At 44.4% G+C, this 13,027-nt stretch overlaps 1 protein-coding gene across 1 annotated transcript; it reads left to right on the top strand.

Moving 5' to 3' along the window:
* The first annotated feature begins 2,473 nt into the window (after positions 1-2,473).
* ZBTB2 (zinc finger and BTB domain containing 2) lies at positions 2,474-12,886 on the top strand. Its single transcript, XM_048844234.2, has 3 exons — positions 2,474-2,919; positions 7,586-7,768; positions 9,918-12,886. The coding sequence occupies exons 2-3, from the start codon at positions 7,596-7,598 to the stop codon at positions 11,278-11,280; spliced, it is 1,536 nt and encodes a 511-aa protein (XP_048700191.1). The 5' UTR covers positions 2,474-2,919; positions 7,586-7,595; the 3' UTR covers positions 11,281-12,886.
* The last annotated feature ends 141 nt before the right edge of the window (positions 12,887-13,027 follow it).

Raw genomic sequence — 13,027 nt, 5'->3', positions numbered from 1 at the left:
ACAAGTCAAAGGTGTTGCAGTCAACCACACACATAGGGATATGATACTGTTTATTCACAATATCAGAACATTAGTACACATTATAGACTACCAACTTTGAGTTTGGTGAGCACAAAACCAACTGAAATAATTTTTTTTTTTTTTACTTATCAACTGTAAAGTCTGATTTAAGATTTTGTTTGATAATTCAGATTTTAAAAGTATTTAATTTTTTATGGGCTAGATTCTCCCTATGAACCCAAACTGAGAGCACCCCTGCATACATGCAGAGACCCACTGACTTTAATGGGACTTCCTGCAAATGAATCTGTCAAGATGTGTGTCTAAGCTTGTAGGATCAAGCCCTCCATCAATTTAGTGCTCATAAAATGTGATGACAGACAGCCCTGCAAACTGCAGTTGCCCACTGTGTCTCAATCATGACTGGCTCTACAGGTGAAAAGTTTGTTTATTCTCTGTTATTTGTGCACCACATGTTCTTTTTTATGCAGACTGCAAAAAAAGTAGTTAGTGATGTGAACACCTGTCCCCTAAGAACTAGGCTGAGACAAGTAAGTTCACCCACCATGCTATTTAACAGCCATCAGAAAATTCTCTTTACTCCATAACATGGATCAAATTCAAACAGTTGACATGGTGTTATATCCTGCTCCTGTCAAATGGAAAAACTTCCTCTGATTTTAATAATACCAGGACAAGCCCCCTAGAGGGTAAAGTTTTATAGCTAGTGCTGGTCAAAGATTTTTCCACCAAATTGTTTTGATGGAAAATTAGGTTTTTCAACTAATTGAAATTTTTGGTGAAAAGTGTTTGCTTTCTGCCTTAAAACTTTTGATTTTTCAGTCAAAAAACCTGAAATTTTCAGCAGAAAATCTATTTACTGACCAACTCTATTTGTAACATATATACATACACACACAAGTGTTAAAGTTCAGGTCTGGACTTTGAGACTACAGAAGCGCAGCAAAGAAAAATACATGTAGACCGCTGAGAAGGTGGGATGCTTCCATTTATCAGATGACTTCCCGTTGCCCTCTCCAAAGGCGAAAGCCCACCCTTAATTCACATTAATGTCAATGGCCAATTGCAAAGTATTGAAATTTGTAAATAGGTAAACAATTCAAAGACCAAGGATCACATCAAACATCAATGTATTTTGTTCAAATTTATTTATGCTACTTTAGAATACACAAGTATTCTGCACAATATATCAAATCTTTGTAAGATGAGGTCTCACTCCAATACTATCCCTCCCTTTCCTTCCACTACAAGGAATGGGCATAGTCACAAGTGTGAAAGCTGCAGAGCAAACTTTTATGAAAGATTTTCTAAACTTTTAAAACTAGAAGTATTTTAAAACTACAGGCAAAGAGTATGAAGAACTAAGACATTTCAACTGCATTTATACTTGAGTAATGTTTTAACTTAATATTTTAGACTGCAGAGTTTAGGTATTATATATTTCACAGTCCTGCAAAATGTAAAACCTGTCTTACCTAAATTAACCTCTTAGGGTAGGTCTACATAGCAGTTAAACACCCAAGGCTGGCCTGTGTCAGCTGACTTGGGCTTGCAGGGCTCAGGCTATAGAGCTATAAAACTGCAGTGTAGACATTTGGGCTCAGGCTGGAATCCCGGCTTTTGGACCCTTCCCCTAGCAGGGTCCCAAAGCTTGGACTCCAGCCGCAAGCCAAAGTTAGCTGACACAGGCTAGCCACAGGTATTTAACCGTTGTGTAGATGTACCCTTAAAACCCAGTACTAAAGTAAAGCCTACTATACTCTGCAGTTTCTGCTTTGCCAGGTCTTTACCATCCCCTTTACAACAGATGTTATTTCAACTTCCACATTAACTAGTGCGACCTGAGCAAGGGCACAACCATTTGCAATAGATAAAACCACCTAGATACATCTTAAAGCCTTGTTTTATCACAAAAGGTGCCTGTCGCTGATGACCAGAACCAGACCAAGACTTTACCATGGATTCAGAAATGGTGCTGACCAGACAGTACTTGGCTACCCTTACCATTAAGCCACATCCAGCACTGGATCAGTTCTGCCCAGTGCTGACAATGGGTATTTTTAATAACGTAGACAAGGTTTAAGTGGATGTTTTAAACTGCATTTTAAACTTAGTTTAGTATCCACACCCAGTTTCAAGTATAATTTTGAAGATGCCACCCTGGCAGAGGGGCACTCCTGAGCAGTGCGAGGTGCTCTCACTGGCTGAGCACTGCAGAAAGAAAGAGCAAAACCCAAAGTAGGCAGGTCCAGGGAGTTTTGGAGTATGCAGTGGGTGTGTGGGCACCGCAGGGAGGCGGCTATGCACTCCTCCACCCCAAGTCCAACCAGGCCACTCTGGTCTGCTGTGTCTGAAACAGGCCCCGACATGAGCCAGGCCTCGGATCCCCCTCCCCAGGAGCAGGCTGCGCCCTCGGCAGCAGGATGTGGTTAGGGCTGGGGGAAGCTACACTCGGGCTTCACCTCCTGCGCCCCCCTCCTCCACGGTTTTTAAAGGGGCAGCTCCCCAACAATAACGCGCGGTAGGGCTGGCTCCGGGGCTCCATTCGGCCGGGGGAGGGGGAGCTGTAGCTGGCGGCTAGGAGCAGGGGCTGAACGGGGAGCCCCGGCCCGGTGCGGCCTGTGCTCGGCACCGCGAGAGAGAGAGCGAGAGAGAGGGGAGGGGCGGGGTGGCTCCTGCTGCTGCCGCCACCAGCGCTCGCCGCCTCCCCTCCCCCCCCCGGCGGGGGCTCCTCGCTGCAGCCTCTGTGCTCCGCTCTCGGTCATGTGACCCTAACGTAACCGGACAGGAAAAGCCGCCGCCGCCGCCGCGCTGACTCCGTTGTTGCTGCTGCTGCTGGGCGCGGAGACGGCGGCGGCCCGAGCGGGACCAGGCGCCACAGCGGCCCGAGCCCCCCAGGTGAGCGCCCTGCCCCCGGGACCGCAGGGGGGCCGGGGCCGCTCCCACGTGCCCGATCCCCGCCGCACCGAGCCAGCCGGGAGAACGCGGGCTCCGGCGGAGCGGCTGGGCCCGGCCCCCGCTATTGTGTGTGAGGGGAGCGGGCCCGGGCCGGCCGCGGGAGCCTCGGGCGCTGGAGCGGGCGGCGGCGGCCGGGCTGGCGGGGGACAGGGGGCGGCAGCAGCGCCTGGCGGCGCCGGAGTTCCCTCGCCTCCCGACTGGGCGGCTCCATCCGGGCCGCGCGAGGCCAGGGGAATGGGGGCCGCGCGGGGAGGGAGGGGGGGAGAATCAGATCCCTTTCTCGCACGCGCTCCCCTCCTCCGGCCCGCGCGGGGCTCGGTTCGGTCGGTTGGGGCCCACTTGCCCTCGCGCTCTCTCCCCGCCCCTCGCGCCCGAAGCGGAGCGGCCCCCTGCGGCGGCATCCGGCGTGGGGGAGGGGCGAGGACTGAGGGAGCCGCGCGAAGCGGGAGGGGGCGGCTCCGTCTGGTTCTCCTCAGCAGGCTGGGCGGCCCTGGCGGCAGCGGTGGATCCCGTCTCGCGCGCCCTGGCGGCTCCGCTCGCGCTGCGTCTTGCTTGCGCCGGCTCCGTCCCGTCCGTGCGCGCGTGGAGGGCGCGTCGCATGCGCTAGGGGGCGGAGCCCAGCCAGTAAGAGCGGCGCGCGGCCACTCAACCTTCCGCCTCGGCGACCAATCAGAGCGCGTCCTTAGTCCCCGCTGCCACAGGCCGAGCGTGACTCCTGAGGGGGTGAAGGAGCAGCCGCGAGACTCCACCCCCCCGCCGCGCGCCAGAGCCCGCTGCCCGCGGGCTGGGGGAGGGGAGTGCTGTGGCGTGCCGTTGAGATCACGGCAACTGGGCCTAGCCCTGCAGGCCCAGGCCGCGCCCGGCCCGCTCTGCCCGAGGGGGTCTGGCGGCGCAACCCCCATGGCTGAAATAAGCCGCTGTCCCCAAGCCCAAGCGGCAGTGTCCGGGGGGCGGCAGTGACAGGAACCTGGCTGGGTGGGTCGGGCGCGGACAATTGTCCGGGGCGGGCGCAGCCGCCAGCCAGAGCCCCGCTGCCTTCGCTCTGAGAGCGGCTGGTGTCCTACCCGCCCAGCACCAACCTGGCGCTGGAGGCCGCGCCCCGCTAGCGTGAGCCCGGGGGCTCGCTCGCTTGCAGCTCGGCAGGCATGGGGCCCGGCTCGGCACGGCCTGCGCTGGGGCTCAGGTAGCGGCCAGGTTTTAATAAGGTGTTTACTGTAGTCTGGCTGATATAGCAAACCAGCCCTACGCCATGGCACCTTTTGAAAGTCTCCAGTCTCCCAACCCTTCCAATGGTACCCCGTCCCGATGAAGTGGACTGTAGCTCACGAAAGATTATGCTCAAATAAATTGGTTAGTCTCTAAGGTGCCACAAGTACTCCTTTTCTTTTAACTTCTTTAAGGTTATTTGTCATGATTTTCTCTTCATAATTAAATTGACCTGATTTTTCACTTTTATATTTTGGTTCTCCATAACAGACTTCTTCTAAATGTTTGCAGAGGGACAATTAAGTGAATTATGGTTTTTATCTGTTACTCAGTTTACATGACTTCAAAAACTGATCTTTAGAAATGATCACCAGCAGAACAAAGTAGCCCATCCAAGCTATGCTGCCAGCAACTTAGCAATAGGATCTTCTCCATAATACTAAACACAGAGATATTTTCATGTAGTAAAGTTGTTTTAAATACAAAATTGTATTACTGAGACTGATTTATTATACTAACCTCATTTAGCTAATACTTCAACCTAATGATCATATAATAAAGTCATGAATTTTCTTAGGCTGAAAACTACTTAGATATTCTAAAACAAAATAAGGTAGGCGGTTCCCTCACTCTTTTCCCTTTCACCAGGGTGTGTGTGAAGATGGAATTAGTTTTTAGTGCCTTTGATTCCAAAGACTTTATCATTTTTGAGTACCAATAAATGGGATAGGTGTACGCACATACTGAGATCATGTCATCCTGGATAGTAATTAAGCCAGCTCCAGGATGGAATGTAATTGCTGTTCAGTAGCCACATTGACTCTGCAGTTTAGAAAAGGAAACAATACTGTATCCAGGACAAGCTTAGGTAGTAGAAGGTAAATAAAGAATGCCTCTTAATACGTGCTACCACCCCCTGGATCGTTACTACCTCCTATTTCACCTAAAGGTCTTCTATCCAAGTACAAACTGGACCCAGCCCTGATTAGTTTGTAAATCCTGAGATGTTCTCAAAAATATTGCATAAAAATGAAGGCTTGATCTTGCAAAATTTTCCATGTTGTTAGAGTCTACTTGAATGGAGCTACCCACCTAACAGGATTGGAACCTGAACTGTGAATGTGCTTTTTTGTTGCTGATAAATTCTCAAAAGTAAATATTTGATCTATCATAATATTTGCAGAGCCACAAATATCAAATGCCAACTTGTGTGCTTTATGGCCTTTATGATGTTGGAAAGTAATTTTTTCCTATTAAGCAGTAGTTTTTGTAACAAAATACTGCTTTTGTACACTGCATTCTTTCTTCCCCGCTCATGATTCACTTTACACATAGAATTGTAGGACTGGAAGGGACCTTGAGAGGTCTTCTAGTCCAATCTCCTGCACTCAGCGGGGTGCAGATGGCGCTGGGGGTGGGACAGGACAGGAAGGGGGTGTGCTTGGGGGAGGGGGTGGAAAGAGGAGGGGAAGGAGTTGAGTGGGTGTGGGAAGAGGTGGGGTGGAGCCTTATGGGGAAGGGGTGAAGTGGGGACAGGGCCTGGGGCTGGGGAAGGTTTGGGGGTCCGTGAACATTTTAAAATCAAAATGGGGGTCCTTGGGTTGCTAAAGTTGGAGAACCACTGCTCTATGCCATTACCTAAATCTTTGATGAAGATATTGAGCTAGACCTAGAACTGATCCCTGTGGGACCCCACTTGATATGCCCTTCCATCTTGACTATGAACCAATGATAACTACTCTCAGGGAACAGTTTTCCAACTAGTTATGCACCCACCTTATATTAGCTCCATCTAGGTTATATTTCCCTAGTTTGTTTATGGGGTGATCATATTTCATAATTTCTTATGAACGTCTGTGTCAGTGCAATGTATTGAAGCAGCCTGGTGCCTAATGGCAGTCACAAAGTGTAATAATACCTTGGTCCTTCAGCAGGTTTGAAAAACCTCTGATACCTACTACTACAATAACTAAACCTGTTAGCTAAGGTGAAATACCTACACCACCATCCCTCTCCTATAATTGAAAGGGAAAATACAGTTTTGCATTGTTGTAATATTGTTTAAAATGTTCTATTAAACTTTGGAAACCAACTTTCTGTATGTCCTGGGGTCTTGTTACACCTCCCCCTTTCTGGCTTCACTGTATCTTTCTTTTCTATTATAGAGCATGTATGTTTTTCTTAATTGTTGTGGATGTTTGTTTTCCTGCCTACACCTTCCACTGCTTTATACCCATTCCTCCTTTTCCTACTGTCTTTTGTACTCTATTTTCATCTCTCGCTTCTTTCCAAAGTCTCTCTTCTGTACTTTATCCCTCCTCATTTTCTTCTTCCCATTATCATCCTTGCCCTACCCACGCACTCACTTACACTCACACACGCACTCATCCACTCAAAGGCTTTCTTGGCCCCCTGTCCTAAAAGTTAAAAATATCAGGTCGTAGAGGATGCTGCGCTCCCTACTCTGCCTCCAACTCTTGAGAAAGTAGTAACAACTCCTGAGCTGCTTCTCTACTGCACTGTTTTATGCATTCACCTCCTTAATCCTGAACAAAATCAGTAATGGCACCCTTGGACTGCTTTGTTGCTGTTCGGCCTCTTCCTTAATACAGCATCAACCTCTCAGCTACTTCTGCTCACAGGTTTGCCCTCAGGGGAAAAAGTCAGCAAGTATAGCACCCCTGGCTACTGTTGCCGGCTCCAAATTATTACTCACTCTGGGAAAGTGAGGTTTTCCAAGCCCTGTTTGAATTTTCAGTTGCCCTGCAGGTAGGTGTTTACTTTTACACGTGTTTGTCAGTGATCTCCTCTACCCACACTGAATTGTATTGATGGAGACAGGTTTCAGAGGAACAGCCGTGTTCGTCTGTATTCGCAAAAAGAAAAGGAGTACTTGTAGCACCTTACGAAAGCTCATGCTCAAATAAATTGGTTAGTCTCTAAGGTGCCACAAGTACTCCTTTTCTTTTTGCGTATTGATGGAGGTGATTGAAATCCTGAGGAGGTAAAGGTCTACCAAGTGAGCAGACTATAATTATATAAAAAATTAGTAGCAAAAACCTTCAATACAATTTCCCCTTAAAAATAAATTCATTTGTCTCTTACTCATCTTCTTTCTTTTGTCTCTCTTTCCCTTCTCTTGGATTGTGTATATTTATCTCTTAGGTATCTCCTATTCTAATACCCTATTTCTACCACTGTATTGTTATGTGATCCTGAGCAAATCAGTCAACCCTCTATAAAATGTGGATATTTACCTACTTATAAGACACTGTTTATAAAGCACCTTGATACTCTTGCATGAAAGGTGCAGTAGAAGCACAACGTATATTGAAAAAGAATCTTCATGTACATCTACTGTTAAGTAAATACTTTTACATAAATGTCATTTGCTTTTCAGAGTGTAAAAAATGGATCTGGCCAACCACGGACTTATACTGCTACAGCAGCTAAATGCTCAGAGGGAGTTTGGTTTCCTGTGTGACTGCACGGTTGCTATTGGTGATGTCTACTTCAAGGCACACAAATCTGTCCTTGCTTCTTTCTCCAACTACTTTAAGATGTTGTTTGTCCATCAGACCAGGTAACTATAGAAAGGTTGACTGTTAAAATGTTATTCATTTAACTTGGCTAAAAAAATCTAGCTGCATTCTGAAGCATTAAAAAAGCGATCATTTGATTTTTTTGTTAATATTCGTAGAGAACCCGGAATCTATTCTTGTTTGCAAACAAGGAAAGTCCTCAAGAAGTGGTAAGGTTGAAATTGTGTTTCATTGGAGTCCAGCTAACTTCCAAAACTAATATTATACTTCAGCAAAAATTCTTCACCTTCAAAAAACAAACACTCATTAGAATATCTCAAAGTGAATAGTTAAGGTAGCCAGCATTGTCTACACTTCTCTGTAGTTCTTGGTCACTGTCATCCACCCAAACTTAACTTTATTTCCTCAACTCTGCAAAAGAATACCCAAGAGCCAGTAATTAATTACTAGGAGAGTAAAATCTGTTAGACGTTTGTTTTTTATCTTTGCTCCATAAAAATTGCAAAAACATTACAAAGTTAAGATTTGGTGGTGTGATTGTGAACAATGAAGGATTACATGGCAGTGGAGCACAAGCTGCATCCCTTAGCTGTTTATTTCCAGACATTGTAAAAAAAAAAAATTGGGGCAGAGGGGCTTTTTTTTTAAGGGTAGAATTCGTGGAAAGCAGGTATTGTTATTGGGTGTTAGCTGGACTCTAGTGAACAAGTTCAACCTTAACTCTTAAACATTTTTTGAACTAGGACTAAAATTTTGAATCTGATATATAAGGTCCACAGGTAGAGAGCCAACTCAGATAGCTCTAACACCCATCAAGGTGGTGCTCCCTCCCTGCACATTTTAACAAGAGCTGGAGAGGAGAAAGTTATACCTGAGTTAAAAATGGGAGTGGAGGACTGTGGAGAGAGGGAAGCCTCTTATTCAGATTGAAGGTAGTGGGGCAGGAGCCTGTGGGAACAGTGTTCCCATATTCTGTAGCACTGTTGACCTCACTCACTGTATGGGTGAGGTCATGCCACATTTTATACAGAAGCTTCCTGATGGCAGTGGCATGGTACCTGCACTTAAACCCCCCCCCCCAAAAAACAGGACTATACCCCTGATTAAATTGTTAATGTCTGCTATCTAGAAAATTAAGCATTTAAAGTTTACCATGAATAAGAGTCTCTGCCTGTCACTGTCCCTCCAGTCCCTTCATCCCCCCTACTCCTAACCTCTTGCTTCCCTTCTCCAAAGCCCTTCATCCCAAGACCAGATAGCATAGCTCTATGCCAACGTCCTTTGCCCTCAGGCCCTACCCCTTCTCATCCGTTGCCCCTTTATCATGCCCCCTACTGTCTCCTCCCCAACCTCTGCCTTGATTCAGCAGTAGGTAATCCTATAAACAATTGTAATATTGCGCTGTATACATGTGAAAACAGCTTCTTAAGATTATGGCCTAAATTTAGCCATGAGCAAGATTTTAATATAAGACTGGCTGGGCGGGCGACGGAGGGAATCCTTGTAAATTGCAGAATATATTGTGTGGGACAGCAAATTCATAACAGCAGAAAAGAATTATTATCTTAGGGTCTGTCAGAACATATTTATGTTTCAAAGCAATTGGTTTACTGAGAATAAGATTGCCATTTTTCAACTGGCCAAATAAATAAATGCCTTTTGCCCCATCTACAAACCATATCTCTTATGACAAGCTCCCCCCTCTCTTTCCAAGCAAAACTAATCATTGCTGGAATTGCAGGTTGGTATGAGCTATGGGGATTATTGGTTATTGTTTTACACTTGGACTTTTAGCATTCACACATTTATAATTTAACAACAACAAATGTGATTCTCCCTATGTTTCAGAAATCTCCGTATGTTTCTGCATGGCACTTGTAGAAGTGTTATGTTTAGCTATGATGCTGCATAAATGCAAGGATTGGTTCCTGCACATATGACCTTACAGTCTATCGATTGGAGTTTTCTTTCTTTAATGTGTTAGGATGACAGATGACTGCTAGCATTTCCTAAAATTCAGTTAAAATGAGGAGGTCATTTTTAAGAGCAAATACATTTTGTAATAAATTTTATGTTTATATTTCAAACATATAACACTAATTATTTTTTATTCAGACTTGAGTGACCTAGATTAGATTCTAGAAACTTTTCCTTATCTCATTGTTTACTAAACAATTATTTTTCTTTTAGTGAATGTGTCCGTTTGAAAGCAACTGACATACAACCAGATATCTTCAGCTATCTCTTGCATTTGATGTATACTGGGAAGATGGCACCTCAGCTCATTGACCCAGTTCGATTAGAACAGGGAATAAAGTTTCTGCATGCATATCCACTGATTCAAGAGGCCAGCCTTGCCAGTCAGGGTACCTTTTCTCATCCAGATCAAGTTTTTCCATTAGCTTCTTCTTTATATGGCATTCAAATTGCAGATCACCAGACAAGACATCCCACTAAGGTTACCTCAGCAACTGACAAACTTGGGCGAGAACCAAGGCCACAGCCTTCCAGGATGAGCCAAGAACCCGTGTCTGAGGGCTCACAGCTCTCACGGTTGGCTTCAAGTCTGCCACAAGTGACCCGGACAAATATGACCACTTCTGACCCTTTGCAGTCTTCACTGTCTCCAGAATTGGTTTCCACTGCTGGTAATAGTTCTCCTCCAGAGGAGGAAGCCAACATGGAAGCATCTTCTTCAGATGAACAGCCTGCTTCACTCACAATAGCACATGTCAAGCCAAGTATTATGAAAAGGAATGGAAGCTTCCCAAAATACTATGCCTGCCACCTCTGTGGTCGTCGGTTCAATCTGCGAAGCAGTTTGCGTGAGCACCTCCAGATCCACACAGGAGTACCCTTCACATCAAGCCAGCAGGGAGAAAGTAGCATTTCCCTGTCTCTTTGTAATAATGCAGCTGAAAAAGATGCCATGGAAGTGCCTGAAGCGGGAATGATTAGTGACAGTGAGCTGCAACAGATCTCAGATTCCCCAATAATTGATGGACAGCAGCAGGCAGAAACACCACCACCATCAGACATTGCAGACATAGACAACTTGGAGCAGGCAGATCAAGAAAGAGAAGTTAAAAGACGGAAATATGAATGTTCCATCTGTGGACGCAAATTTATTCAAAAAAGCCACTGGAGGGAGCATATGTACATACATACTGGCAAACCTTTCAAGTGCAGCACTTGCGACAAAAGCTTCTGCAGGGCCAACCAAGCAGCCAGACATGTGTGCCTAAATCAGAGCATGGACACATATACTATGGTGGACAAACAGACTCTGGAACTCTGTACTTTTGAGGAAGGCAGTCAAATGGACAACATGTTAGTACAGACCAACAAGCCCTACAAATGTAACTTGTGTGACAAAACATTTTCAACTCCCAATGAAGTGGTCAAACATTCGTGCCAAAATCAAAACTCTGTCTTTTCTCTAGAAGAAGATAGATCCATTCTGCTTGGTAGTGAGGACACAGAAGCTACAGAGACTGATAACTCAGTGTTAACCTCCATCAAAAAGGAGCAGGAAGCAGTGTTGTTAGACTGAAGGTGAAACCTATCAATTTTTTAAAGTTATTCATTTGTATCAAACTAATACTCCCCCTGCAACCAGAACTACGCTGGCATGGTAAAAAATTGGATCTTGCCCCTCCCACAAATAAATAAAAGTCCTTTGCCTCAAGCCACAACATAATTGATTTTAATACAAAGGAAAGTGTGTAAAGGTAATTAAGCTAACTTTGTCAATAGTCCTAGTAAACTCAAATTTAAATAGATTTTAAACAGATTTTAGATTATTTAAATGCATACTTAGATGCAATGAAGTGTGTAATGAGAAATAAAATACCATTTTGGTAAACAAAGAATATATATATATTTAATTATAATTATTTTCTCTGGTAACAAGTCTTCCTTTTGAGAAGAAATAGCAGATGATGCAGCGTGCTTTTTAGAGCTACATGTACAAACTCTGTAAGATAACTAAAAAAGGCTTAAAATTTTTCACCATGAACCCAGGAAACTTTGTTTTTAGTCTTTAGTTTTTCCTCAAGTATTCCCTGGGGTATGTATTTCAGGTATCATCATTGACATTATGTCCATTCAAGAAAATTTAGTTACTTAGTCAACTTTGACTAAAGTAACAGTAATAATAATGTGATGGCAATCTTTTTATATGTATATATAGAAAGTGTGTAAGTGTGTGTGTGTGTCTGTGTGTTTGGTATATACAGGTAAATTAATGCACACACCCTATCTAAAGAATTGGGCATCTGCTTTCAAGTTCAACCAAAAAGGTCCATACATTTTAGTTATTTGACAGACTAGCCATTTTACACAACACTTATTTTTAAATTAAATTTAAAGTGCCCCAGGATGTGTGCATTTTTATTATCATGTTTGAATGGAAACTAATATAATTAGTGCTGTCACCCAAGACATGGAGGAAACTAGAAAATAGAGAAATTGCATACTAGTGAGCACTGTGCAGTTATCAGTGCTGCATTCACACGTGCTGTAACAATAGATCCAAGTCATTCCTGATATGAGAGGAGAGGGGAGACTTGATCACCTTATTCACACAAGTAGTCTCAGACTTCAATGGGTCTAATTGCATGAGTTAAGGTGGAAAAGATTTGGCCCTTTGTTTAATATAGTCACCTTCTAGCAGCAGACAGAGGGAAAGGTGGCTATGGATCATGGTTGTTTTAAAAGTGAAGCTGCAGTACTGGCCAGTGAATTCTGTTATTTAAGAGATTCCCATCACTTTAGACTCCAAGGCAAGTATGCAAACGCTGGGAGGGCAAATACCATAGCATTAGCTATTGCTCAGGATAGCACTGCATCTTTGTATTTAAAATCAAGTTGCTGATTTTTATATTTAATTTTTTATAGATGCCTGGATTTTTTGCCAGTAGCCTAAAAACTGACAGCAGTAAGGAAGCCCTCTGATCAGTCATTGGGCCAATAGGAAGGCTTATGTAGGCAGAGTAAGTGCCCCACCATAAATGGAGGTGCGGGGGGGGGCGGGGCACAAACCATAGCTCTGCTCTGTGTATTTGTTTAAATTGAGTATCATCCTATTTTGTGTATAGTTAAGTTCTCAGATTTGTAAGTTTTTATACATCATTTCATTGAATAAAAATTGAATTAAATGGAATGTGATTTATTTTGAGTCTGATCAAAGATTATTGGCTTGTGATCTGTTCAATAGGACTCTTTTTGAAGCAGTATAAAAGCTATGGGAAGCATGCAGCATGAGATGTTAATAAAATTCTTTCATATAAGTGAACAAA

This window comes from Caretta caretta, chromosome 3 (genome assembly GCF_965140235.1).
Source record: "Caretta caretta isolate rCarCar2 chromosome 3, rCarCar1.hap1, whole genome shotgun sequence".
NCBI classification, from domain to species: domain Eukaryota; kingdom Metazoa; phylum Chordata; order Testudines; family Cheloniidae; genus Caretta; species Caretta caretta.
The sequence above is the reverse complement of the archived record's forward strand: the minus strand, read 5'-3'. Positions and strand labels throughout refer to the sequence as shown.